Source organism: Lutra lutra, chromosome 7 (genome assembly GCF_902655055.1).
Source record: "Lutra lutra chromosome 7, mLutLut1.2, whole genome shotgun sequence".
Taxonomy (NCBI): domain Eukaryota; kingdom Metazoa; phylum Chordata; class Mammalia; order Carnivora; family Mustelidae; genus Lutra; species Lutra lutra.
Genome location: NC_062284.1, coordinates 110,291,230 through 110,317,490, shown reverse-complemented (window position 1 = coordinate 110,317,490; position 26,261 = coordinate 110,291,230). Strand labels below are relative to the sequence as shown.

Genomic DNA, 26,261 nt, shown 5'->3' with positions numbered 1-26,261 from the left:
CATGTTGATAAGAATAAATATCTATCTCCTAGTGAGCCAGTAAGCAGAACTTCAAAGTTCAAATATTACTTTGGCCAGAAGTTGGTCTTCTATGTCTTACCTGGATAAAGATTGATAACATTTGTGATGACCTCATTTCCCCTCCTTAATTCAATTAATAAATTTAGAATTTGGGATGTGTTCGGTTGAGAGGCTTTGGAAAAGTGAGGTTTTAGCAAAGAGGCTTTGGAAAAAGAGAGGTAGGTAAATAGGTGGTTACATGGAACATTGGGTAAATAGGTCAACTGATCCAGATTTTTATACCAAGAAGGCAAAATGCATTTCAGACGAAAAGGCAACAAGTAACAGGTCTGTGTTTTGTATTGGAAAGTCCTTGCATTTATAAAACACTCCGTAATTGTCAGAGCATCTTTATATGCATTATTTTCATTCATAATCTAAAATTCATAATCTAAAACAGACACAGCTAAATTTCAGGCCCACTTTGTAGATGAATAAACTGATGTCTAGAAACTTCTTCAGGTTTTCCCAAGCACATTTCCTGTTCTGGTTTTCTTTCTTTTTTTTTTTTTTTTTTTTTTTTAAAGATTTTATTTATTTATTTGACAGAGAGAAATCACAAGTAAGCAGAGAGGCAGGCAGAGAGAGAGGAGGAAGCAGGCTCCCTGCTGAGCAGAAAGCCCGATGTGGGGCTCGAACCCAGGACCTGGGATCATGACCTGAGCCAAAGGCAGCGGCTTAACCCACTGAGCCACCCAGGCGCCCCCTGTTCTGGTTTTCTATCCATTGTGTCATGATGCCTCCTTGTGATTCCCCTCACTGTAACTTGGAATGACTTCAAGGCAGGACTAGCCCTCACTTCTCAACACTAATGAAATATTAAAGTTCCTTTATATTTATGGTAAATTAAAATACCCAAGAAGATCAGATAGTGAAGGCTGTGTTTAATTTACATGGAAACAGTAAGAACTAGGATCTCAGGATGAAGCCAGTGCTTTTTTTTATGTGAAAAGCATGCTAGGCCCAGCCCAGCTCACTGTGTTCTTGGTGGTTGATGGGTACTGGTGATAATAAAGCTTATAAGCTTAAAACATCAGAGAAACCCAGACTTGAAAAGGGGTGTTCTGGGTTGTCTGTTCTAGTTCTTCACCCAGTGAGTTAGTCCCTTTGAGACCCTGAGAAGGGGTGACTCCCATTTACTCTTTTTTAGTGAGGAAAGACCACGTATCTGGGCAGATTGTTCTGTTTTTGTTTTTTTTTATTTTTTATTTTTTTTATTAGAAAGTTCTTTATGTTTAACCTTCCTATACCTTGTACCCTTTGGCCTTATTTTCCCAGACTAGTCCGTTAGGGTTCACTAGCTTGGACATAACGTTTCAGGTCTTAGAACACAGCACTTATGTTTACCTCTTGGCTTTTTCCTAGGAACAGGAGTAGAGTAGCAGCTCAAATGCTTGTAGCCTCATTTCTAACAAGTTGGTGACCAGGTGTCAGACAATAGGAGGTAGACAGGTTTCTATGAAAGGGAGCTTTGGCTACCCCTCTTCTTTCAGTTGGACAACCCCCCCACCCCCCCAAGAGAAACAAATCCAGATTTTTATGTGAAATGTTCTGGTGAACTAAACCCATCTGCCTTCTGGATCTAGCTTAGCAGCTGTCAGTTTGCATTCTCTGCTCTAGACTGCGTCCTTACTTCTGTCAGCCCTATCTCGTTTGTCTGTTTTGGAAGTCTTCAGCATGTGTCCATTTGTCTTTAAAAGTGATATCTATGTCTGAACATAGCGCCCTGAGCCTGGCCGGTCCCCCATAGCTTAGAGTTGGGTTCTACATTCCCTTGTGTGGGTCTCTTAAAGGGCAAGTCCCATTAGCTATTCTTGTTGCCCCATGGTACTGTTAACTTAGAAGCTTGTGGTCTTGAACTGATTTCTTTCCCTTTCTTTCTTTCTTTCTTTCTTTATTTCTTTTTAAAGCTTTTATTTATTTCATTTGACAGACAGAGATCACAAGCAGGCAGATAGGCAGGCAGAGAGAGAAGTGGGGAAGCAGGCTCCCCGTTGAGTGGAGAGCCTGATGTAGGGCTCGATCCCAGGACCCTGAGACCATGATCTGAGCCGAAAGCAGAGGCCTAACCCACTGAGCCACCCAGGCGCCTCTTGAACTGATTTCGAATTTGCTTTATGCATGATGTTGTAAAGTTATGTTTTCCCTTGTTTTTTGTTCATTATACAGTTTCTCTTTTTTAAAGTGTAGGCTTTGACATAGATTCCTGCAGAATATCATTTCTTTGAAGCCTTTTGAAATCTTTCTCGATCTTGAGTCTGTCTTCCACTGTATTCGTGGTGCCTTCCATCTTTATCACATCTTTGACTTTCTTAACTGTGCTAGTAGCTGTTGGTTTTGTCTTAAAATTGTTAGAATAGCCAGCACTGGTGACAGAGGCCTTCGGCATGTCTTCAGCAACTTTCCTCTATTTTAGCACAGGTTCATTAATCAGCAGTCTTTGGATTCCACCCTCAGACCTGTTAGAAATTTACTGTAGAATAGCATCATTCTTCTTACATTTTAAAATTCTGTTCAGGGCACCTGGGGGGTGCAGTCAGCTGAGTATCTGAGTCTTGGTTTCGGCTCAGGTTGTGAGCTCGAGCCCTGCGTCAGGCTCCCTGCTCAGCGCAGAGTCTGCTTGGGATTCTCTCTTCCTCTCCCTTTGCTCCCTGCCCCTAAAATAAATACATAAATCTTTTTTTAAAAAATGCTTAAAAATTTTTGTTGTTGTTGTTCATTAGGAGAGTGTAGAGACTATCAGACGCTCTGGTAGAAGCCAACACTGTGTCTTTACAGCATCCCCTTATCTATGGGCCTTGAGACTTTCTCATAAAAAGGAAGGCCGTTCATCTGCCTTGGGACGTTCGTGAACTCCTGGGGGCTACTGTTATTTATTGGTAATTTTGTCCCAAGTACTTACAACCCATGTGATTGATCATCTGTCTCTGAGTTTTGCCAGAGACAAGAAATCAAGTATATAGTGAGTCCTTCTATAGCCTTTGCCTCATTTTTTACAACCTTTGCCTCCTTGACTTTCCCTCGGCTGGGTGTGTTGTTGAACTCAGCCTTCACCCCAGGGCTCCCAGAAGTTCCTGAATTTGTCAGGAAAGGGATAGGCAGAGTATTGGCAAAATCAGTAACTCCACTGGGTGGTACTTGAATGTAATCATTTGACTAACAGAGAGCGTTACCTATCATGTTGGGGTAAACCCTGGGTGCCGATTAGCTGCCATTTCCCAGAATACCCTGTTCCTTCATGTTGGCAACCTGTTACATTGGTTTGTTGCCCCTTTTCCTACCCTTTAGTCTACTGATGATTTACTGGAATCCCAGCCCCGTCTAGGAGTGGGGTCTCAATCCCCTGTGTAATTTTCCTGAGCTCCTTTTCTGGGAGATTTGTTTCCAACCTGGGGCCTGGTTGGCCTTTTGGAACTTAAGGCATTGTGGCTGCGATTCCATCCCGCCGCTCCCCCTGCCTTTCCCTCCTGCCGCCATGCCTTACCCGTCTCTGAGCTTCAGCTCCTTCCTTTATGTACCCTGTCGCCAGCTTACTCGTTGTGTACACCCCTGCTTCCCTGCTTGTTTCTCTTCCCACAGCCCCCCATTGTGCGGCCCAGTCCGGTGTGTTTGTACCTAAGCCTGGTTTTCCTACGAGAACACTCATACCTTCCCCGCTTGCACGTCGGGATGGCATTGATTGCGCTCTCCTTTTGAGCAGATTTTTTATTTTCTGGGGATTCTCAAAAGGAATTTTGGTGATCTCAACTTAAAACTTTTTTATTTAGTTAGGCATAATTTATCCTAGCCGTGAGATTTAAACCTTATTTTCTCTAACAGCTAGCTGGATTCTACACAGTCTATTCTGACTCTCATTTTTCCCATCAATAAAGACAAAAGCAAAATAAGAATTGAGCTATTTCAACATGATGTAGTGGAAGGAAAGTTAACAAGCTGTGGATTTGCATCCTGACTCCTCTGTGTACTTTAAGTAGTATATATTACACGAGCTAAGAACATGTGCTGTGGGGTAAGACAGAATTGCCTTAAAACCCTGGCTTTCCCACCTACTTGGCAGTGTGACTTTCAGCCAGTTACTGCACTCTCTGTCCAAGCTCGAGTCTCCTCATTTGTATCATGAGGTGACAGGAAAATAGGATGTGCCCCCAAACTGACAGTTGTTAAATCTGCTTAATTGAGTTGGCACTATACATACAAAGACAGACTCCCTCCCTTCACTTGTAAACAAATACTTGAAAACTTGGGCAGATTTTTGACGTTTCTGAGCGGCAGTGTTTTCTTCTGTAAAATGGCTATAATGGTGACCTCTCTTTTAGCAAGTAGACTTGTTATGAGATAAAATGGTCTGACTTGTAAAAACATCTGCTCGTACCATGCATGGTTTTATAATAGTTGCTCATTAAATACTAATTCCTTTTTTTATATACTCCTCATACTATACTATCTACCCACATTAGCAGAATATCTTATTTTTCTTGATTCCAGTATTAATTTTAAAATCTCCACTTTTTGAAATGAAATGTAAAAGTTTATGTGAAACTTAAAGGAAAATTTTGCAAAGAAGCCTTGAATAAATAACATACTCCTAGATGGGAAATTTGCCATCATGAGGATATCCATAGAATCTCAAGTTAATTTATACATTTGGTGCAGTTCTAACTAAAATTTCAGTAGTTTGGGGGAACCTGGGCCACTCAGTCAGTTAAGCATCTGCCTTTAGCTCAGGTCATGATCCCAGAGTCCTGGGATCGCATCCCATGTCAGATTCCCTGCTTAACAGGAGAGTCTGCTTCTCCCTCTCCCTCCCCCCATTCATGTTCTCTCTCTCTCTCCTTCTCAAATAAAAAATAAAATCTTTAAAAATTTTTCAGTAGTTCAGTAGATTTTTTATTTGAAAATTTCAAAAATTCATGAAATAAAAGATTTTTGAAAAAGAAAAGTATTATGATCCCTTGCCTATTAGATATTAAAGCATACAAATGTTTAATATATATAACTATAAAGGTACATGAATGAAAACAGTATGGCATAGGGGCTCCTGGATGGCTCAGTCGGTTAAGCATCCAACTCTTGATTTTGGCTCAGGTTCTGATTTCAGGGTTGTGAGAATGAGCCCTGCCCTTAGCACAGAGCCTGCTTGAGATTCTCTCTCTGCCCCTCTTCTCCCTCTGCCTCTCCCCTCACTCGTGTGCTATAAACAAACAAACAAATGAACAAATAAAATCTTAAAAAAAGAAAAACCACCACAATGACAAACCAGTGTGGCATGGATACAGTGGGAGACTGGAACATAGCAGAGGCTTGGGTGGAAAAGACCCTTCTTAGTATGCCAAAAACCCACAAAAATGTACCTATACATAGATAAATAGGGATGTGTGTTGTGCATATATATTTATATTAACTTGGTATACCCCTCTGAAGAGGAAAACTGATAGTATTCTGTCAATTTAAATTCTATCAACTTAAATTTTATCCACTGAGCAATTCCTTAAGTAGTCAGATGGGTACACAAAGATGTACGTACAAGGATATTGAATGTGTCATTGTTAATAATTATTAGAAATACTGGAAACAATTTAAGAGTTCCTCAGTAGGGGTTAGTTGAATAAACCATGGACATTCATATAATGGAATATTCAGATTGTAAAGAGAATGAGAGCTACACATGATCTATTTTTAAGTGAAACATGCACGTTCTGGAACAGTATGAATTTTTTGAATCTGAGTCTTATTTTAGGGAAAAGGAGTGTTTGTATATGCACTAAAAATTTTGGAAGGCAGTATACCAAATTGTTGTTAATCATCTGGTACAATGTGATTATATGTGATGATCACCACTTTCTAATTTTTGTATTTTTCTATTTTTTAACATTTAAAAATTAATGAACATGTATGTTATCAGTAAGAGTAGTAAAAATATCTAGATTACAAGTACATTCTTATTTTGTTGCCTGACATTTCTCATAAGCCTCAGCTGATTCTATGCATTAGGCTTCCTAAGACTGTTTCTATAAGACTGCCCCATTCATTTGTACTTCACATTTGTTGTGTTTCCTTCGTTTCATCACTTATATATGTATATGCCCTTTTGAAATCTGAAGTTCTGGGGTGCCTGGGTGGCTCAGTCAGTTAAGCGTCTTCCTTTGGCTCAGGTCATCATCCCAAGGTCCTGGGATCGAGCCCCACATCGGGCTCCCTGCTCGGTGGAGAGCTTGCTTCTCCCTCTCCCTCTGCCTGCTCCCCTGCCTACTTGTGTTCTCCATCTCTCTGACAAATAAATAAAAAAATATAAAATGAAATAAAATCTGAAGTTCAATGGAAAGCTGCCAGTATTGCCTCAAGAGTCCGTTTCAACACTTAATTTTTGTCCTCATCAGGAAGCTGTATAGTTTGGTGGTTAAGTGTATATATGCTGGTTTGAATTCAGACTCTGGCATTTTTGTAGTGCATGGCTTTGGGCAGGTTCTGTGACTGCCTTATCTCAGTTTCCTCATCTGAAAAATAGATGCAAAATATCCACAATACAATGCTCGGGTTGTTGTGGAGATTTAATAAGCGAATACAGACATAGCACTTGGAATAATTACTGACAGGAGTCATTGGTCAGTAAATGTTATGTTACTGCTATGACTACTATTTCGATCAGGATCAGTTCTTGTTTTGAGAATCTTCTTTTGGGGGCGCCTGGGTGGCTCAGTGGGTTAAAGCCTCTGCCTTCGGCTCAGGTCGTGATCCCAGGGTCCTGGGATCGAGCCCTGCGTTGGGCTCTCCACTCAGTGGGGAGCCTGCTTCCCCACCTCTCTCTCTGCCTGCCTCTCTGCCTACTTGAGATCTCTGTCTGTCAGATGTTTTATTTATTTAAATAAAATCTTTAAAAAAAAATGAATCTTCTTTTGTAATACCTTCTAGAATAGCCTCAGGCTGTGAAGTCATATGGTGTTGGTCTATCAGCATCTTAACTAGCATGTTATGAATTCTTTGAAATCCAACTTAAACCATTCTAAAAATCAAAGAAACCCTTTGGACTCTATTTATATGGCTCCTCTCTGGTTATTGAGATTTTTTTTTTTCAGATGTTAAATGTGGTCTCTCCTGTCCTTGGGTTCATTTCACCATTGATTTCTTCCAGTGTTAGAAGTAAATGTTTAGGGGTGCCTGGGTGGCTCAATGGCTTGGGGCCTCTGCCTTCAGCTCGGGTCGTGATCCCAGGGTGCTGGGATCGAGCCCCGCATCGGGCTCTCTGCTCCGCGGGGAGCCTGCTTCCCCTTCTCTCTCTGCCTGCCTCTCTGCCTACTTGTGATCTCTGTCTGTCAAGTGAATAAATAAATCTTTAAAAAAAAAAAAAGAAGTAAATGTTTATTAGTGCCAGGATCATATACCTTTAACAGGTGAAAAACAGGGATAACACATTCAGATCTTTACAGAGTCCAGACAAGTGATAGGTAATGGAGTAGTCTAGGTGTGACAGGGAGTGACCGAAACGGTAATGACCTAGAGAGGTCAAGAGAACCTGGAAATCTAGATTTTTGTGTGGGCTAGACAAAACTCTCTGTGACTTGTATGTACCTTTGAAGAGTTTGCTGTTTTTTTAATTTAAGAATGGTATGACTGACTAACTTGTTTAAATTTCATTGTAATTTTTATTAAATCTAGATTTACATAACCTTTAGCATTTCTTATGTACTTAATCTAAGTCTTTACACAAGAAAGCTGTCAGATTATCAAGGATAGTCAATTGATTACATAGTGCACTCCTGTCTATGGTAATGTTGATTTTAGACATAGTAACTGCCTTTATGCTATAAAGCGTGCAGCCTGGCTTAGGCTTATGGAACATGTCTCTTCCCAATAAAGATAATTTTCATCTGTGTTAGGACAGTTGGGAAAATGGTTTCTTTATGATCTCCGCTCTGCGCCCCCCCGGCCCCCAAGGATGGGTTGCCAAACCTTGAATTATTTCACTGGGTGTCTTATTGTGGCAAGAGTTTAGTAGCATATTTCTAAAGACTGCTTTCAACCACTCTGCAAATCTGAAAAGCAGTCAGTGGTTGCTAAGAGACATACTATTCAAGCGTCCCCATAAACATATGTAATACTGCTGGAGATTGCGATTTAGCATTTGTATTTCACATTTGCAGTTATATTTAGCTGAAAGGTGCCGTAATTATCATGCAAATTATGCAAATAGCTTACCCTGTCCTTAAAAGTCACCTTTTATTATTGTGCTTTAAAAACTCAAGACAATAAATAAATAAATACTCAAGATACATTGGACATGACACAAACCAACCGGTTAAAAAATTTTAAGTTCTAAACTGAAATAAATTCCACGAGGCCTTGAATCTCAGCTCTAATACAGAGCTATTTTCCAAACAAGTTCCTTGAGTCTGTCAAAATGTTTGCATTTCTCTCTCAGAGTCTCTATAGCAAATAAAACTTAAGAGAACTTAGTCGATCAGGAATTTTATCAGATAGCCATTACCAATTAAGAAGGCTCCTCTTCACCTCGCCCCATCCAGTCCATCCTTTAGTGTAGCAACCTTGGAGAAGGGCTTCAGCATTGTGGCTCATGCGTCCAGAGCCAGCTCTGCGGTGTGCAGCTTGGGCCGTGACTCGGGGCCCTATGCCGAGAGGGGCCCTGTTACTGGTTTCATGCTTTGCTGTTGCTGTTTTGAACTCTTTGTGGTTTTTGCACAAGGAGCACTGCATTTTCATTTTGCTTTGGGCCCCGCAAATTATGTAGCTAGTCCCTGCCTGCATGCCACTAAGTGCATCATTATGTAGAATAACCACTCTTTCTTGAAATGCTGACCAAATTGATTGTCTTAAAATTTTAAATCGCCAGCTTTTGTTGAATCAGTCTAAATGAAAGCTTGCGGGAGAAAAGAATGGACTTTTCTAGTTTGTGGGAAGAATGCCTGAAATTAGGAAGAAAATAAAAGCATTGCAACTTGGCAGATTTGTTCATATTTAAAGGACTTACACCTTTGAAATTTTTATACCGAGTTTCCAGAGGAGTCTTGAAGTCAGAATTGCTAGAAGCTTGTAATGTGTAACCTTTGGATCTTTTGTCCATACTGTGTTTCTCAGTGGTGCCCGTAGATCAGCTCATTTGATGTGTTGGTCCTCTTGAGTTGTTTTCATCTGTTGGAGTCAGGCTGCTGTTGGCTCTTGCTGCTTGGTTCTGGACTGTTTTCTCGTGAGCAAAGGTATTCAGAAGGTATTTTTCAGGTGGTAGAAGAGCTAAAGTTAAAAACAAAGCCAGAAATATGGAGACCTGATTTTAGTTTGGATGAAAACAGCATTTACATGAAAACATGTAAAATAGATGTAGAATCGCAACTTCACTGATTGTTTACTTAAGCATTTCTGATGTTCTTTAAAATCTTTTTTACATGGAATGGGGCATGGTAGTTGCTTCTTTATCATAGTAGGGCGCAGTTGGGCTTTTTGTTTCAAGCCTTTTGCTCTTAACCTTTAAAAAGAGTTTTAACTGGGGCACCTGGGGTGGTGCAGTCGCTTAAGCATCCGACTCTTGGTTTCAGCTCAGGTCATGATCTCAGGGTCGGAAGACTGAGCCCCACGTTGGACTCTGCTCGGTGTGGACTCTGCTTGAGGTTCTCTTTCCCTCTCCCTCGGCCCCTCCTGCTCGTGCTCTCTCCCTTTCTCTCTCAAATAAATAAATCTTTAATTTTTTTAAATTAGTCAGTGATGTCTGTTTAAAAAAATTCAAGTATATTTATATGGATTATTAAGACAAATAACAGTCTGCTGCCTCAGTCCTTCCCCAGCTGAGTCTCACTCCCTAGAAGTAACCACATTCAAGTCTTTTAGCTGTTTGCTTCTTTGTATCTCCATATGTCTAACAGGCATTCTTGTACTGCTGTTTCTTGATTTTGAAAAACTTTTCCTACTATTAATCAATATATGTTTCCCTCTGTATCTCCCATGTCTACATCTTAATAATGTGGTTAGTTATGTCACAAAATCTAATGAAATGAAATTGTAGTGTTGCTACAATGACAATTAGGACTGTGTACATGTTGTTCTCAGCCAAGACACATCTTAGACTATGATTGCATTTCTTATAGAGCTTTTTTGAAAACCTCTGGGATAAATAATGTGCCTTATTTTTCACATGCTTGCTTTCCTGTGTATGGGTTACTCGTTCACTGCTCAGTTCTTTTCTGAGAGCACCGTACAACTCTTCTTAGTCTGGCCCACGCATCAGCCAGCCTCTCAGTTCCATTGTTTTCCTTGGAGGCCTCCTTCCTGAAGCTGGAGCCCCATCATCCTGCTCTAGTCGGCACTGGTGGCTTCCCCTAGGCTATAGCCACAGTGGTCGTTCTGGGACTTCCCTTTGCCACTCTTCTGTACTGTGTTTTTCTGGCTTATCTCCCTTTCTTTCATTTTGGCAGGATACATCCTCTAGATGCTTCCTAAGAAAGTATGAATGGGATATAAATTTTTTAAGACCTAGTTCTCTAAACATGTCTTTATTCTACCCACATACTTGATTGACATTTTGGCCAGTTATAGACTTACGGGTTAGGACCCATATTTCCTCAAAAGTTTTAGGGAATTCTAGATTGTCTTCTATTTCTGGTGTTGGTATTGAGGAGGCCTGCACCAGCTGAACTCCTTATCCTTTACAGTGTCCTATTGTCTCCCTAAGCTTTTGAGATCTACTCTTTGTCCCCAGCGTCCAGATAATTCAAAGTTCTGTGTTTTGGTGCAGGTCTTTGTTTATTAATTGTACAGAGAACATAATGGCCCTTATATATATTGAAACTCATGTCCTTTTTTTTTTTTTCTTTTAATTGCATTGAATTCTTTGTCAGATAATTTCATTTTCTTTGCTTCTGTGTCTCTGTACCTATTCTCTGTGCCTTTTTGGAACGTGTTGGACCTTCTGGATTGATCCTCTAGTTATCTTCTTCTTTAAAATGGTCTTCTTTTGGTTATACTTTCAGGATACATTTGCTCATTTTAATGTTCCAGTTCTGGGGCACCTGGGTGGCTCAGTTGGTTAATGTTCCAGTTCTTCTGAACTTTTTATCCTGAATTTCCAGAAGTTCTTTTTTATTTTCTGAATATTCGTCTATAACAGTTCTGGTTTTGTTTCAGGGATCCAGCAGATTTGTTTATTTCTGAGGATAAGTTATTTTCTGTGGTTTTTTTGTTTGTTTTTTACTTGCATTGTGGCTATTTCCTCTGAGTTCTTCATGATTGTTTTGGTCTCCATCTTTTATGTTAGGATGTCTGATGATCCTTGGCTTCGTAGTCACATGTTAGTCATCAAAGAGGCTTCTCAGGGCCATCTAAGAGCCTCGTTGGAACGTGTATGTTTGCGCACGCATGCCTGTGTGCGTGCACACAGATGAGAGACGCTTAGAACACTGTGCAGAGACCTTGCTCTTTCATCAAGACACTCTCAAATATCAGTAGGTATCAATAGGTGTTTCCTCTTGAGACTGTCAAGAGGCTGAGGCTGAGGTCCCTCAAAAGGGACCTTCCTATCCCCTACTTTCATCTAGAATTCTGGGGGCTTAGTCTCATTCTAAGAGACAGCAAACATCTCATTCTTCAGCATGCAGAGTTTTATTTAATCCTTTTATTTTCAATAAATTTTTCATTTTACTGTGTACAGTGTCTTGAAGACTAGAGACTTGCATGTTTATGCTCTCCGGACTTCGATTGTAAATCTTCAGTCCACTGCTGGGGACATGGCTCTGGGAGGTCTTGTTACTCTTTCTACAAACTTTCAACCAGGCCTCTTTTTCGCTCCCCACACCCTTGCCATCAAATATATCTGGCGTCTTCAATTCTTAAGCCTTTTAAGGGTTCTCTGGTGTGAACTGGCTGGCTTCTTGTTTGGCTTCCATCCCTGCTGGCAGAATGGAAAAACACTTAGCAGAGTGGAGAAAGAGGAAACCCAAGATAGTTACCCCTTGCCATCCCCTTTCCATCTTTGAAAAATTTGCAAATTTGTCTCATCTGCTTTCTACTCCTCTCTGCTCTGTGTGTTTCTTCCTTTTTTATTCCTTTATTCTCATCTCAGAGAGGGCTCGGGGGGAGAAAGTTTCTCTTCCCTGTCTGCTTGGAAGACCCTAACTGCCTTTTTTTGCCCTTCTCATTGTACTGTAGATTTTTTTAATGATGCTCGAAGGAGAGTTCTTTGGCTATATCACTGTACGGTTCATCCCTGTTTGTTAAATTCAGGAAGGGTGGTTTTGTAAACTAGAAGTCAGCATGTTGGCAGGTCTGTCTTTGCTCTGTAATCACCTTGGAAACTCTCCAGCTTCTTTTCTCTGACAAGTTGTTGCTATATTGTAGGGAGTACAGTCCGCTGGGCATTTATAGTTGCTGGATTGTATATCTCATTGCTTTTTTTGAAGGGAGTGTATATATGACTAAGCACAGACGTACTTTGTTTTGGAAATCAGAGCTCATCCTATTCCCCGTTTTTGGGCCTGTGCATTATTGTACTTTTTCTTTTGTCTTTTACACCATAAAATCATCAAAAATATGTTCTGTAGAGCAGCATAAAAGTAATTTATACACTAATTTTTCTTTCTCATAGAATATTATATATATATGTATACACACATATTTAGTTATTTATTTGTGGCTTTGTAAATGACTTAAGTTCGATGCTTGGGTATGTGTGTTTTGAGGGCTTAATGAAAACATTAGTTAAATAATTTTTGCTTAATTACTTTATTTTCATTAAGCTCTTAAGATTAACAGTATATACACAAGTGTAGTTGATTCAGGTTTTGCTAACAGTACACTCCCTCAGACTTTCTCTTATTTATGTTGGTTGCAGATTACTCATTACATTCTTTTACAACGCTTAAAAATAGAAACCAGATTAAAAAAATAGAACTTAAAATGTGAATTATTTCCATCAACGAGGAATAAGATTAGGTTAGAGATCTTACATCATTTTGTGTGTGTTGTAGACAAGAGATACTGAACCCACGGGACTTTTTTTTTTTTTTTTTACCTGTAATTGTCACATACCTTTCGTTCTTAGACTATTTCCTGTGGAAATGTATAGTTGACTTGCTCATTGCTTTCCCGATGGGCTCCACGTTTGTTCAGTGGTGTGTGTGCGCACAGGAACAAGGACAGTTCCTGGCATATGCAGAGATTGATTGATTGGCTGATTGATTGTGTGGCTGAATGGGCGGAGAGATGGCAGGTATTTTAATAGGATCTTCTCAACTGATAGGCTGCTGGTGAAGGTATGTGTTGTTGAACCAGCCATGAGCACTCTCCTTCCACTTCAGCCTCCTAACTTCTTCATAGGTCAGCCTGGGTGTAACTTCCTCCAGAAGCCCTCCCTATCACTCTGATCCTTCCAAATACAGTAGATTTGTCTGCTATGTATTTAGCATCCTAAGCCACTTACACTCTTTGTTTACTTATATTCCTCATTTAGACTAGGCTCTGTGAAAGCTGATTGTGTCTGTCTTGCTCATCATTATATCCCTGACGCCTTACCCACTGGCTGGCTCTCAATAGGCACACATATTTATTTGAGATACTCATTTTTTGGATGGGTGGATGGATGGATGACATTGTGTAGCTAAAAATCGCACCTGTCTCACTGACCAATTTTAAAGATTCTCCTTCAGTTTGTACTTCCTGCCATTATCTGAAGGGCCATTCTTTGTCTATAATTTTGTTTTCTGCTCAAAGAAAAGCAGCAAGCAAAAGTAGATAATTTATTTGATTACTGCCCACTGAGTTATTCTCCTACTCTCTTAATTACCTGAATCATGCTTATGGAGGTCTTGACAGCTTCTTTGGTAATTAAGGTAGTCTGTGTTCCTTTGTAGACTGCCTATATGTTCTTGGAATATTTTACATTTACTATAGTAAATGTTTTTACTATAAAGTCAACTTAAGTATAAACAGTGAGTCATGCTTTATTGTGATGATAATGAATATATGAGCAACACAGTAAAATGTCAAACCAGTCTCCAGGTTCGTTCTTCAGCTAGAGAAGAACCTGCCCAGAACCTGTCATTTAAAAAAAAAAAAAAAAAACTTTATTGAGATATAATTCGTATACCATAAAATCCACTCTTTTAAAGTTTATAATTCAGTGTTTTTAGTGTATTCACCAACTTGTACAACTATCACTACTATAAATTACAGAACATTTTTTATCGTGCCTGAAAGAAACACCATGGTCCTTAGCAGACATTCTTCCTTCTGCTGTCTGTATGGATTGGCATAGTCCAGATATTTCACATAAATGGAATTCTACAATAATTTTTTGTGTCCATCTTCTTTGACTTAGCATGATGTTTGAGAGGTCTATCCATGCAGTGTCATAGATCACTAGTCATTCCTTTTTATGGCTGAGTAATAGTCCATTGGAGCACATTTTGCTCATCCATGCATGAGTTGGTGGACGTTAGGGTTGTTTCCGATTTGGGCTGTTATGAATCCTGCTGCTCTGAACACTCATGTACGAGTGTTTTTGTTGACAGGTTGATATCAGGATTCAGTTTTGAACTTTAGCTTACAAATGAGTAGAAACCTCAGGCACCTGGGTGGCTCAGTGGGTTAAAGCCTCTGCCTTCAGCTCAGGTCATGATCTCAGGGTCCTGGGATCGAGCCCCACATCGGGCTCTCTGCTCAGCAGGGAGCCTGCTCTCTCTCTGCCTGCCTCTCTGCCTACTTGTGATCTCTGTCTGTCAAATAAATAAAATCCTAAAAAAAAAAAAAAATTGCATGATGATCATACTAAAAGCTGTATTTGTGTTCTCTTATTATTGTTGTTAGGATTATTGTTATTGTGTCTGTCTCTTTATTAGAATGTAAGCCTCTTACCTGACTTAATGAATCACTGTTTTCCAAAGACAGGCTACTGGTGCCTGGCACTTAATAGACACTCAATAAATTTTTTAAGAAGTAAAGGAGGGAGGGTTTTAAATGATGAGTGGCAGAATTCCTAAATCATTTCCTGAACCCACTTTTGACAGCTACAATGTCTTTTCATTTACAACAGCTTTTGGAGCTATTTGACAGTGAAGACCCTCGGGAACGGGACTACTTAAAAACAGTCTTACACAGAATTTATGGCAAATTTCTTGGTCTTAGAGCATTTATCCGAAAACAGATTAACAATATTTTTCTAAGGTAAGTGGAGGGTGGGGGGAGAAGGAGAAGCAAAATCGGTGGTTTTATAGAAGTGTTAAATAAACTTCAAATATTTGAACATCGTGTACTGACTTTATTCTTTCTTTTCTTGTTTAAAAAAGGTTTGTTTATGAAACAGAACACTTCAATGGTGTAGCAGAACTGCTGGAAATATTAGGAAGGTAAGCACATTTTTAGCTAATTGCTAATCTCAGGTGAATAGCGTTTTGAGAATGAGAGTCAAGTGGCACAGGGAAATGCTGACCTACATCTCTTGCTGTATGTACATGGGGCACTCTTAATCTGTGCTTTCCCATGTTTCCCGACTGACTCTACAAGACGTGATTTCTTGTTCCTCCTTGTCCCACAATTATGCATTGCTGATTCTACTGGAATGACTGAAAGAGCTAACAGTTCATTCATTGCTACAGAGAAAATACATCTAATTGCCCCCAAACCCGTTACTCCACAACATCTTATTCTCGTTAGTTTCTAGGCTACCTGTCCTTTGCCATATCTTTTGAAAGCAAGTTAAAATAAATTGGAAAGATTGCCATTTTCATTGGAGCCATGAACCCAGGAGTAGTTCTTAAACAGCTGCTGCTGGGAGAAGTGGAATGAATTGGAAAGAGACAGCTGCTGTGTAGGTTTTTATACACAAGGCAGGTTAATGTGACCGGACAGTGTGATTACTTAGTTTCTTCTCCTAATGTGAGGAGAAAAAGAAGGTGGAGTCACATGGTTTTTTCTGTGACTTCCCCAGGCGGGGTTGCTATGTCTGTGGTATTCTTGGTTGGAGAAGAAACTTCTTCTCCAATGATGTCTGCACCTGGAAAGGTCAAAAGTGAGGAGGGCAGTGATTTTTGGGGGGAAGGAAAAATAAAGAGTTACTGATTACAAAAGCTTTTGGGAATCATCCAACTAGGTGTTAGAGCATAAGAGCTTGTGCTAGATTATCATAAGTAAATTTTCTTAAATTTCCTTCCTACTTAAATGTATTTTTTGAAGTAAGTCAGAAATCTTGAATGTCGCCGGGTGGGGTTTGGGTTGTTTTGGACCAAACCAAAACTGATTCAGATTTAACCTGGTCTTCCAGGAGCTGGTTGTCTCAGTTTAGCTGGTTGTGATCACACTGCTAATTCATGTTTCTTTTTCTTTTTCCTAGTATTATCAATGGCTTTGCTTTACCTCTTAAGGCAGAACACAAACAGTTTCTGGTGAAAGTGTTGATCCCTTTACACACTGTCAGGAGCTTATCACTCTTCCATGCCCAGGTAGAATTTTATGCAACTACTTTGGAAGCAATATTAGAAGTTTACAAAACTCAGTGTTTCGTTGATATTGATATTTCCTTAGTTTAAAAAATCTCATATAAAATGCCTCCCAAGGACAATTAAAATGTGTGCTCTGTTTTTCTGTGCATAGGAGACTCATGGGAATATTTTTCTTTCTTTCTTTTTTTTTTTTTTTAAGATTTTATTTATTTATTTGACAGACAGAGATCACAAGTAGGCAGAGAGGCAGGCAGAGAGAGAGGGAGGAGGAAGCAGGCTCCCTGCTGAGCAGAGAGCCTGATGCGGGCCTCAATCCCAGGACCCTGAGATCATGACCTGAGCCGAAGGCAGAGGCTTTAACCCACTGAGCCACCCAGGCAACCCATGGGAATATTTTTCAAGTGGGAGGAGCATTTGTTCAGTTGTTTTACCTGAGAACTTTGAGGACTTGCCTAATTCACAAAATTATATGTTGAACATGTTATGTACAATCAAATATATGGGTTTTTCAGATTTAAAGCTTTGGACATGTGTAATCATTTTGGAGTATTCTGGAATATTTTATCTCCTCCTTTGCATTAGTCTATCAGTTGCTCTTTGCCCCCTAGTTAATTCACTATTTCCTTCTCACTTTATACACATAAATAAACATCCTCACAAGTCAACAAATCAATATTTTCACATCCTTTTATTTTTAGCCTCCATTACTTTATTTATTTATTTATTTATTTTTAAAGATTTAATTTATTTATTTGTCAGAGAGAGAGAGAGGGAAAGAGAGCAAGCACAGGCAGACAGAGTGGCAGGCAGAGGCAGAGGGAGAAGCAGGCTCCCTGCTGAGCAAGGAGCCCGATGTGGGACTCGATCCCAGGACGCCGGGATCATGACCTGAGCCGAAGGCAGCTGCTTAACCAACTGAGCCACCCAGGCGTCCCTAGTCTCCATTACTTTAAAGAGCCTCCTCTGTCTTGACCCAAGTCTGTTTTCTGTGCTAACACTGCCTTGTGTGGTGAGCATGTCACTAGGGGACAGATAAATGATGTGGTGGCATTTTAATTTTAGTTTTCCAAACCAATGGGAATGTTTTGAGTTTGTATAAAAATGTCACACATTTTTCTGAGCAATGTTCCTCTTTAAATGTGAAATTCTGTGTTTCGAGGAAAAATTAGTCCATATGTTTCCAATTTAGAACACCATCAAAATGTTGTTTCGCAAGGGTGGATTTCTTGTCCAAAAATCTTTACGAGCCCTTTTACAAATCTTGCCTCTAGTATTTGAAATAGGCTGTCACATTTCATGAGCGTGTAAAAGAATTCTTAACCTAGATGAGCTAGCATCAGAGATGTAAAACTCTTCCCTCCTCCAGCTGTGGCAGGTACAACCTTTTGTCTCTTCATGAAACTGCTTCAGTTTGCATGGGCCACTTTAGGCAGTCAGCAGGGTGTTTAGTAAGTGCTGTCTACGTTTTGTCTAGGACCCTTCTAGAAACACAGTAAAACCCAGTACTGTTGAGGTTGGCAAAAAGAGAAAGGAAGCCCATGAGATGTCGCTTAGACTGTATGTAGATGAGATACTTTCAGAATATACTGACTGTGATATTTCTGCTTTTCATTAGCTGGATACTTCATGTCTTAGTATTCTTTAAAAAAAAAAAATTCCCCTGGGGTTTTATTAGTGTCAATCTTTGGCTTGAAAAAGTAGCTTTTTTTTTCACTTTATATTTTATTTTTAAAATGAATTGAACATGAAGTTACTAAAACCAGAGTCTAGAAACTTTTTAGGAAGTTTTAATATGTCTTTTGAGTCTTTTTGAGTATATAGCATTTCCAATTTTGTCTTTCATTTTTCTGTTTCTCCAGCTGGCGTATTGCATAGTACAGTTTCTGGAGAAAGATCCTTCACTCACAGAACCAGTAAGTATTTTTTTCTATAATTTCAAAAAACTTCAAAAAGACTACCTTTCATGAAGTATATATGGGAAATTCATTGCCATTGTTTTTCTCCTTTTCGTTTTAGGTTATTAGGGGGTTAATGAAATTTTGGCCTAAAACATGTAGTCAAAAAGAGGTAAGTGCTTAATGTTGGGGTGTTAAGAACTTACTAGAGTGTCAGGCTCTGAGCCAATGTGTAAAAATACATTATTTCATCCAATCTTCATTTTTTAAAAAAGATTTTACTTATTTACTTGAGAGAGAGAGAAAGAGTATAAGCAGAGGGAGAGGCAGGCTCCCTGCAGAGCAAGGAGCCTGGTGTGGGACTCGGTCCCAGGGCTCTGGGACCATGACCCAAGCTGAAGGCAGACACTTAACCAACTGAGCCACCCAGGCATCCCATCCAATCTTCATTTTATCTCTCTAAAGCAGGACTGTAAATATTCACATTTTACTAGTTTTCAAATTGAAGCATAGAGAGCTTAAGTAGCCTGCCTGGGTATGCTAAGTATTAAGTGATTAGGAATCCGCCACCGTGATTCCTGAACCCTGAACTTCCATCATGCTCTGCTCAGTCCCAGGGAAACCCTAGTCAGGCTGTTGTCATGTGTCTCGCTGTCTAGCTTTATCAAAGTCACCTTTCTAGTGACCACTCCTAGGATGGACGCTTTGGTGTTGCTGTAGATAGATGCTAGAGCAACCTGCCCAAATACCCAACGTTAAAATATAATAGAGATGTACAATTTTAAAATATATTACAGACCTTTAGTTTCAGGTGTTCACAGAACTGGAAATTTCTGACCTACGATTATTTATACTTTTGCCAAAACCTAACCAGTATGTGCCATGTGCTGAGAGTAAGTCTTAGCTTAGAAGTGAGACTAGCTGGATACCATGTCTGTACTCACTCTTCTATAGAGGCCACGTGGAAAATGGCCCAGCAAGAAAGGTCATCTGTCAGTTTGACATTTGGGAGAGAATTTTGGGAGAACTTCTCTATGTATGTTGACAAATGGCAAGGGTCTACTGCCTACTTACTGTATATTAACTTTTTAAAATTTTTTTAAAAAGATATTTATTTATTTATTTATTTATTTATTTATTTGACAGAGAGAGAGAGAGAGATCACAAGTAGATAGAGAGGCAAGCAGAGAGAGAGAGAGAGAGAGAGGGAAGCAGGCTCCCTGCTGAGCAGAGAGCCCGATGCAGGACTTGATCCCAGGACCCTGAGATCATGACCTGAGCCGAAGGCTAACCCACTGAGCCACCCAGGCGCCCCTGTATATTACTTTTAACAGAAATATGCTCCTTCTCAATCAGTTTCAATTCTTCAAAACCCTAATTTTCACAATTTCAGAAAGTCATCTAATTTTTTAATACCTGTGTGACAAAATTAAGCTATATATTGCTATCCAGATGCACCTCAAGATAGGAAAACACAGTCATTTTTCATATTTTAATTGCCTAATTTTTTCCTAAGGTAATTATTACTATTATTTTTTTAATGCCTAAATAGGTACCTGGTTCTTATTTCTCTGTCAGTTTTCCATTATATTGAAAACAGTTGACTGTGCTATTGACTTGGCTCCATTTTGTGACCTAAAAGCTCCGTTTCAGGGCGCCTGGGTGGCTCAGTCAACCGTCCAACTCTTGATTTTTGGTTTAGGTCATGTTCTCAGGGTCCTGGGATCAGCTGTGTCAGGCTCCCAGCAGAGAAGTCTTCTTGCCTCCCTTTCCCTCTGTGTCCCTCCCCCTGCCCTACGAGCTCACACTCGCTCTCCCTCTCTCTAAAATAAATAGGTAAATCTTGGGGGGGGTGGGAAATTAGAGCTCTGTTTCTTGAGACCCATGGTGCTGAGGCTGGGATTCATTGTGCTATATGGTGAGCAGTTGTGCACACGTTTGTCCGTGTGCAGATTGGGTCAGTGTGTGCTCATGGGTTTAAAGTGGTACCTGTGTATGGGTGAACCTGCCCATTTGTGTGTCTCCGGCTCTCTGTGTTCTGTTAACTAGTGTACCCTAGAAGAGCTCCTAGCACACAGCAGGGGCTGAAAACATTTCGCAGATAGCTGCATGTGCCACCGTGAACTTCTGTCCATCCATGCAGGAGGCTGCTCTCCCACTGTTTGAAAAATAAGAGTAGGGGGGGCAAATGCCAGGTTGATAGCAATAGAGAGGAGCGCCCCACAGAGACATGGCTGTTGTTCCCCAGGAGCCCCACTGCAATGTGTAAGTGCCCCTTGTTCTGGGTTATAGATGCATGTAGAGGATTTTTTTTCAAAGTAAATAGAATCATACTTTCAAAACTATAGAGAATTCGCTCTTAACAGGTGCTCTCTGCTGAACTCTTTGTGACATGAACATCTAACATAAGACGATGCCTAATTTGTTCCTGTTTTGTTTTAGGTGTAAATTTTTCTTAAAACATTATAAACTCTAATTAATCCTCATCATTCATTTGGATTTTTACATGAAGTACCTGACATTTTGTGTTTTGTATGTACTTACAGGTCATGTTCCTTGGGGAGCTGGAAGAAATATTGGATGTGATTGAACCCTCACAATTTGTTAAAATTCAAGAACCTTTGTTTAAACAAATTGCCAAGTGTGTATCTAGCCCCCATTTTCAGGTTAGTAGTAAAGAGTGGATGAACCGCAGTGGCCTGAGCAACAGATGTTATTTGGTTAAGTTTTATTTGTATTGAAAGACATGCCATGGGTACTAGCTGCTTGGTTTTTATTTGCTATTTTCTCATACAATAATAATTTTTATTGTAACCACCTTTGTCTTGAACATGTGCAGTATGACAGCTCCTTTGATGGTGCTTTCTGCCTAGTAACTTTAGTTCTCATGATCACTCTCATGAACACCGAAGGTCTAAGTGGTAAAATAACTTGTCTCCAATAAAATGGCCGAGTAAGAGGTGGACTGGTAGGATTTATAGAATATAAGAGAGAGTGCAAAATAAAGCTTAAGAGGCAAGGAGAACACGCATATATACTGTGCTAGATGCTTTTCATACCTTATTTATAAATTTCACTTTATCCTACAAGGCTCTGCCCTCCCTGCTCACCCCCAACCCCGCTGTTTTCGAGACTCAGAATGATTTGCTTAAGGGCCTCAAGTTCCTAAGGAGTGAAGTCAGTTAGGTGTAGCTTCTTGTGAAAGCTGGTCACCTTCCCATGGCACCACTCTGCCTCCCTGTGGCCACTGCGGGGATCACAGGGAAGTGAACCTGACAACCTTTTTCTCAACTGGGGCTGTTGTTGCCGAACGCACGCAGGAGGGAAGGGGGTGATCTGGAAGAAAAGAAAATTTGTCGTTTTCTGTCCTTTCGCTGTCTAACTGAAGGTCCGAATCACAGACTTTGAAAATTAACTCTCCATATACTGCCTGCTGATTCGAAGGATGGTTCAGATTGTCGTTGGTAGCACAGAATCCCACAGCTAACGAGATAGACTCAGCAGTGGGCTTTTTCCCCAAGCCCTGGATTGTCTACCTCATTTTTCAGTTTTCATCAGGAGGTTTGACATTGTGGAAAGCAAGGAGCAGAAGCCCCCCTCACCCCTTTTCTTCCAGAAATCTCTTTTAAGATCACCAGGGAGGCTTCAATGATGCCCAGAAGCTTAGAAAGGAGACAAAGTGTCTAGTAAGCAAGGCTGTGTCCACTCAGGCTGCTGTAACAAAATACTGCCGACTGGGTGGTTTATTAACCCCAGAAATTTATTTCTCTTGTTTCTGGAGGCTGGAAGTTTGAGATCGGGGTGCCATAGCACAGTTGAGTGAGGCCTCTCCTTTGAGTTGTGGTTTTCTTGTATCCTCACTTGGCAGAAGGGCTAATGGTCTCCCTGGAGCCTGTTTTATGAGCACTAATCCCATTCATAAGAGCTCCAGGCTTGTGACTTCGGTACCTTCCAAAGCCCTCGCCCACCAGTACCATCATCTTTGGAGATTAGGATCTCAACATATGAATTTTCTGGGGACAGAAGCTTTCAGATCACAGGAGGCTTCTATAACAAAACACCACAGACCATGTGGCTTAAACCACAGAAACTTATTTCTCACAATGCTGGAGGCTGTAAGTCTGAGATCATAGTGCCAGCCTGGTCTGCTTCTGGTGAGGGCTCCCTCTCTGGCTTGCAGATGGCTGGCTGCCTTCTCACAGTGTCCTCACATGGCCTTCCTCGGTGTGTGTGTGAGGAAAGAGAAGATCTCTCTTTTCCTCCTCTTGAGACCACCAGGCCCACTGGATTAGGACCCTGCCCTTATGACTTCATTTAACCTTAATTAACTTCTGGGAAGTCCTGTCTCCAGATACACTCATACTGGGGATTAGGGCTTCAATGATGAATTTGAGGGGACAGTTTTATCCATAGCAGAAAGAAAAGAGAATTTAAAATTATTTGGCCAAAGTAAAATTTAGAACAAAAGAAAAGCCAGTAAAGAGGTTCTTCTTTATTCATTTGTTAAGTGTTTGTTGGTGCAGCCAGCAAACATTTTTTAAGTGCCACTCTGTGTAGCCACACGCCTTTCATTCCTTGCCCCCTGGTGTGGCATCGGGGTCAGAGGTCTCCAGTCAGAGACCGCACCAATGTGCAAGGACGACAGTGGTCCCGGGAAAGTAATGATTCTGTCCTGATTCTGCTCATTTCTGCTTTGCATAAGCAGTGCTTTTCCTCTTTAAGGGGCTTTACTGGATACTGATTTACTCTCTGAAAGTGATTTTGCATGGCAACAAACAGATACACATGGCCTCGAGGCAGGGGTTTACCTACTCTGGGCTCATTTTCCTCATTTGCCAAATGGAAATAATGGTCCTTATGCTATGTGTTGGTTGTGAGGATTAAATGAGATAATATGTATGTGAAACACTTAGCACAGTGCCTGGCATAGGGTAAACATTGAGTAATGATTATTTTCTTTGTACTCTCAGAGTCTAGTGCCTCATGAGTCCCAGGGTTTTTTTTTTGAAACAAGTTCAATAATGTAAGTGGAAAGGCTTAATTTCTCAGAGTCTCCTGGTGGGTACATCTTGTACCATGTCATTAAATTAAATTATTAAATTTAAGTTTAATTTAAATTTAATTTATTAAATTAGAATGTAATTTCTTAATCTGGATGGATGAACAAAGCCACTCTTTTTTTCTTTTTCCCTTTTAAAAACTATCTCTAAAAGGAGATCTTAACTTTTTTGAGATTTTTGGTTTGACTACTTTTTAGATTGTTTAGGTTATTTTTTTTGAGGTCTTCCTTTGAAATCATAGAGTCAGTTGGATAGCATGGTGGTCAAAGAAAAACAGATCGGAGATGGCAAGCAGGTGTGTGTACAGTCAGTGTCTCTGAGTCCAAAAACTGAGTGACTCCCATCCGGCTTACCCAGTTCAAAGAAAGGGACCGGAAATAAACTTTGGAAAGAGTCTGGTCACTCGTCTTGAGTCCCAGTTTTCACCTTCCTAACAGGGTGACCTCGTGAAGGTATTAGTCTCTCTGAGCCTCAGCCTTTTTGTCTGTACAGTAAACCCAAGGGCACCTAGTCCCGGATGGCGGTAAGGATGGCACATTCTGCCTACAGAATGGCTGGCCAGAGAAGAAAGGTGCTTAGCGAATAAGAATGTTCTCCAGAGATGAGCAGCTAGATTTTCCCAAATACCAGCTTTGTGGTGGCCCCTCAGGGTGATCGGAAGTGTGTGAGATGAAAGAAATGAGCCAGAAGAGGGTTAAAGACACATGGACAGCAGTGTGCATCTAGAAGTAAAGAAGAGATGTTTGGAGTTCGGGGGCTGGCTGGGGAAAATGTGGAATCAGATGAAATGGGTGCTATAAAAAGGATAACATAAAGAAATAGGCAGGAAAATTTTTTTCCTTCCACAAATTGATGAACCACTTTAGAACTTTCTGAAATTGAAATCCACAAAAATGTAAAGTGTGATAAATATTTAACTTCACATTTGATTGAATGATATAAAAAACAGTCTTAAAATATTTTTGTTTGGAGAGATTTTTAATTTTGCTTTATCAGTCTTTTTTCTCACTCTTAATATTTTTTTTCTTTTTTTTCAAAGGTGGCAGAAAGGGCCCTGTATTATTGGAATAATGAATACATCATGAGTTTGATAGAAGAAAACTCCAATGTCATCCTTCCCATCATGTTTTCCAGTCTTTATAGGATTTCAAAAGAACATTGGAATCCGTAGGTTTTCAGTTTCTCCCTTCTTCTCTCCCTCCCTTCCCATTCTTCCTTCCTCTACTTTCCTTCCCTCCCTCCCCTTTCCTTCTCTCTTTCCCTCCTCCTCTTTTGCTTAATAAAATGCCTTGAGTGCTTGCTATGTGCCAGATGCTGTGCATGTTGGTAAAGATTGGTAAAGACAGATACATGAAAATGCCCATCTGTTAGAAATTCACTGACCAGTGTTAGGGAGACTCACAAGCAGATAGTTTAACATAACAGCATTTAAAAAATACTGTTTTGTAAAGTATCTGTTTACTCGAGAGGTTCCTGATTTGCTTGTGAAAGTAGCAGAACTATTTTGGGGATACTCTGGAGTGAGAGGAGGGGTTTGTGGATATTGATGGGGCGGTGATGCTCAAACCGAGTCTTACAGGAATACGACAGGTGGATGGGATGGGGGGGGCCCTTTGGTAGTGTGGGTCTCTTCTTCACATTAGAAGGCCCCAAAATGTAACAGTCACCTGTCAGGTTCTGAAACGTGTGAATTTGAGAGGGCTAAAGTACCTGGTCTTTTGGGGAGGATGCTGGAAGATGGGATTAAAAAGGGGAGTACAGCCCACGTGCACCTTCACCAGTGGAAGATAAGGAAACACTTAGGAGTCGTAAAGGGGAACATGCTTGAATTGATTTGCATTTTAGCATGATGCATTTCTTAAAAACCAACTAAGTCATTGTTCATGTTCTCTCCAAATTTGCCAAAGTTTGTTACTAGAACTTGTAAACAGTGAAGACTCATCATCTAGGTCACCCACTCATCTAGGTCTTGAGGACCTAGAGAGTGGTTCTGGCGAGGGTCTGTCACTGCCCAGTGTTCTGTATTGGCCCTTCTCCACCTGTGCCCGTTGTCCGTGAGAAGGTCATTCACCCCAGCAGAAGGGAGCTGAAGTTTTCCTTTTAATGGGCACAGGGCAGAAGAACACAGCAAATACACTTACGTTTTGGAAGCATCAAACCCATGGTTTATTTCACCTATGGCTAACTTACCAGTGCTTTCTTCAGCAGCATTGGTTGCTAGTTTGTAGCAAAACAGGAGTAAGGCACATTTTTGCAAAGGGCAATATTTAGAGTCTACTTGGAAGATACCAAGCCTGTCATGGTCACTGTCCTCATGTTGTTAAGAGCTTATTCTTCCTCTTGATAAAGATGTGCTGCCATTTTGGCCATTTAGCTGTTTCATAGCTAATAGGAGCCATCACCAGCTTGCCAGTCACCTGACCCCAGAGTATGTGTTGGGTCAGCAAGGAGACTTAGCAGGCGTGAATGGACTGAAACAAATCACAACTAGAAACTTAACAAGTAGTAAACTATCCAGTTTACAGAGGTTACAGAGGTTATATGAATAACATATATGTTATTTGTTACCATGAGAACAGGTTTTGATTTTGATGAATTATGTGTATTATCACTTTAAAAATAAAATTCTAGGTGTGCCTGGGTGATTCAGTCAGTTAAGCATCCAACTCTTGACTTTGGCTCAGGTCGTGATCTCAGCGTTGTGAGATCGGTCTCTGCGATGGGCGAAGAGCAGGCTTTAGATTCTCTCCCTTTGCCCTTCCCCCCACCTCTCTCTCACTGCCCCCCCCCCCCATATGGCTCTCTCCCCATCT

The 26,261-nt window shown here is 40.4% G+C and overlaps 1 protein-coding gene across 3 annotated transcripts in view; it reads left to right on the top strand.

Annotated features, from left to right (window-relative positions):
• PPP2R5E (protein phosphatase 2 regulatory subunit B'epsilon) overlaps nucleotides 1-26,261 on the top strand; it is a 144,447-nt gene that overhangs the window by 106,801 nt on the left and 11,385 nt on the right. For all 3 annotated transcript variants that reach the window (XM_047736457.1, XM_047736454.1, XM_047736455.1), the window contains exons 6-12: nucleotides 15,089-15,219; nucleotides 15,342-15,401; nucleotides 16,385-16,493; nucleotides 18,353-18,406; nucleotides 18,510-18,560; nucleotides 20,935-21,054; nucleotides 24,488-24,615. In XM_047736457.1, the coding sequence (XP_047592413.1) occupies nucleotides 15,089-15,219; nucleotides 15,342-15,401; nucleotides 16,385-16,493; nucleotides 18,353-18,406; nucleotides 18,510-18,560; nucleotides 20,935-21,054; nucleotides 24,488-24,615 (653 nt within the window). The remainder of the gene's footprint in view (nucleotides 1-15,088; nucleotides 15,220-15,341; nucleotides 15,402-16,384; nucleotides 16,494-18,352; nucleotides 18,407-18,509; nucleotides 18,561-20,934; nucleotides 21,055-24,487; nucleotides 24,616-26,261) is intronic.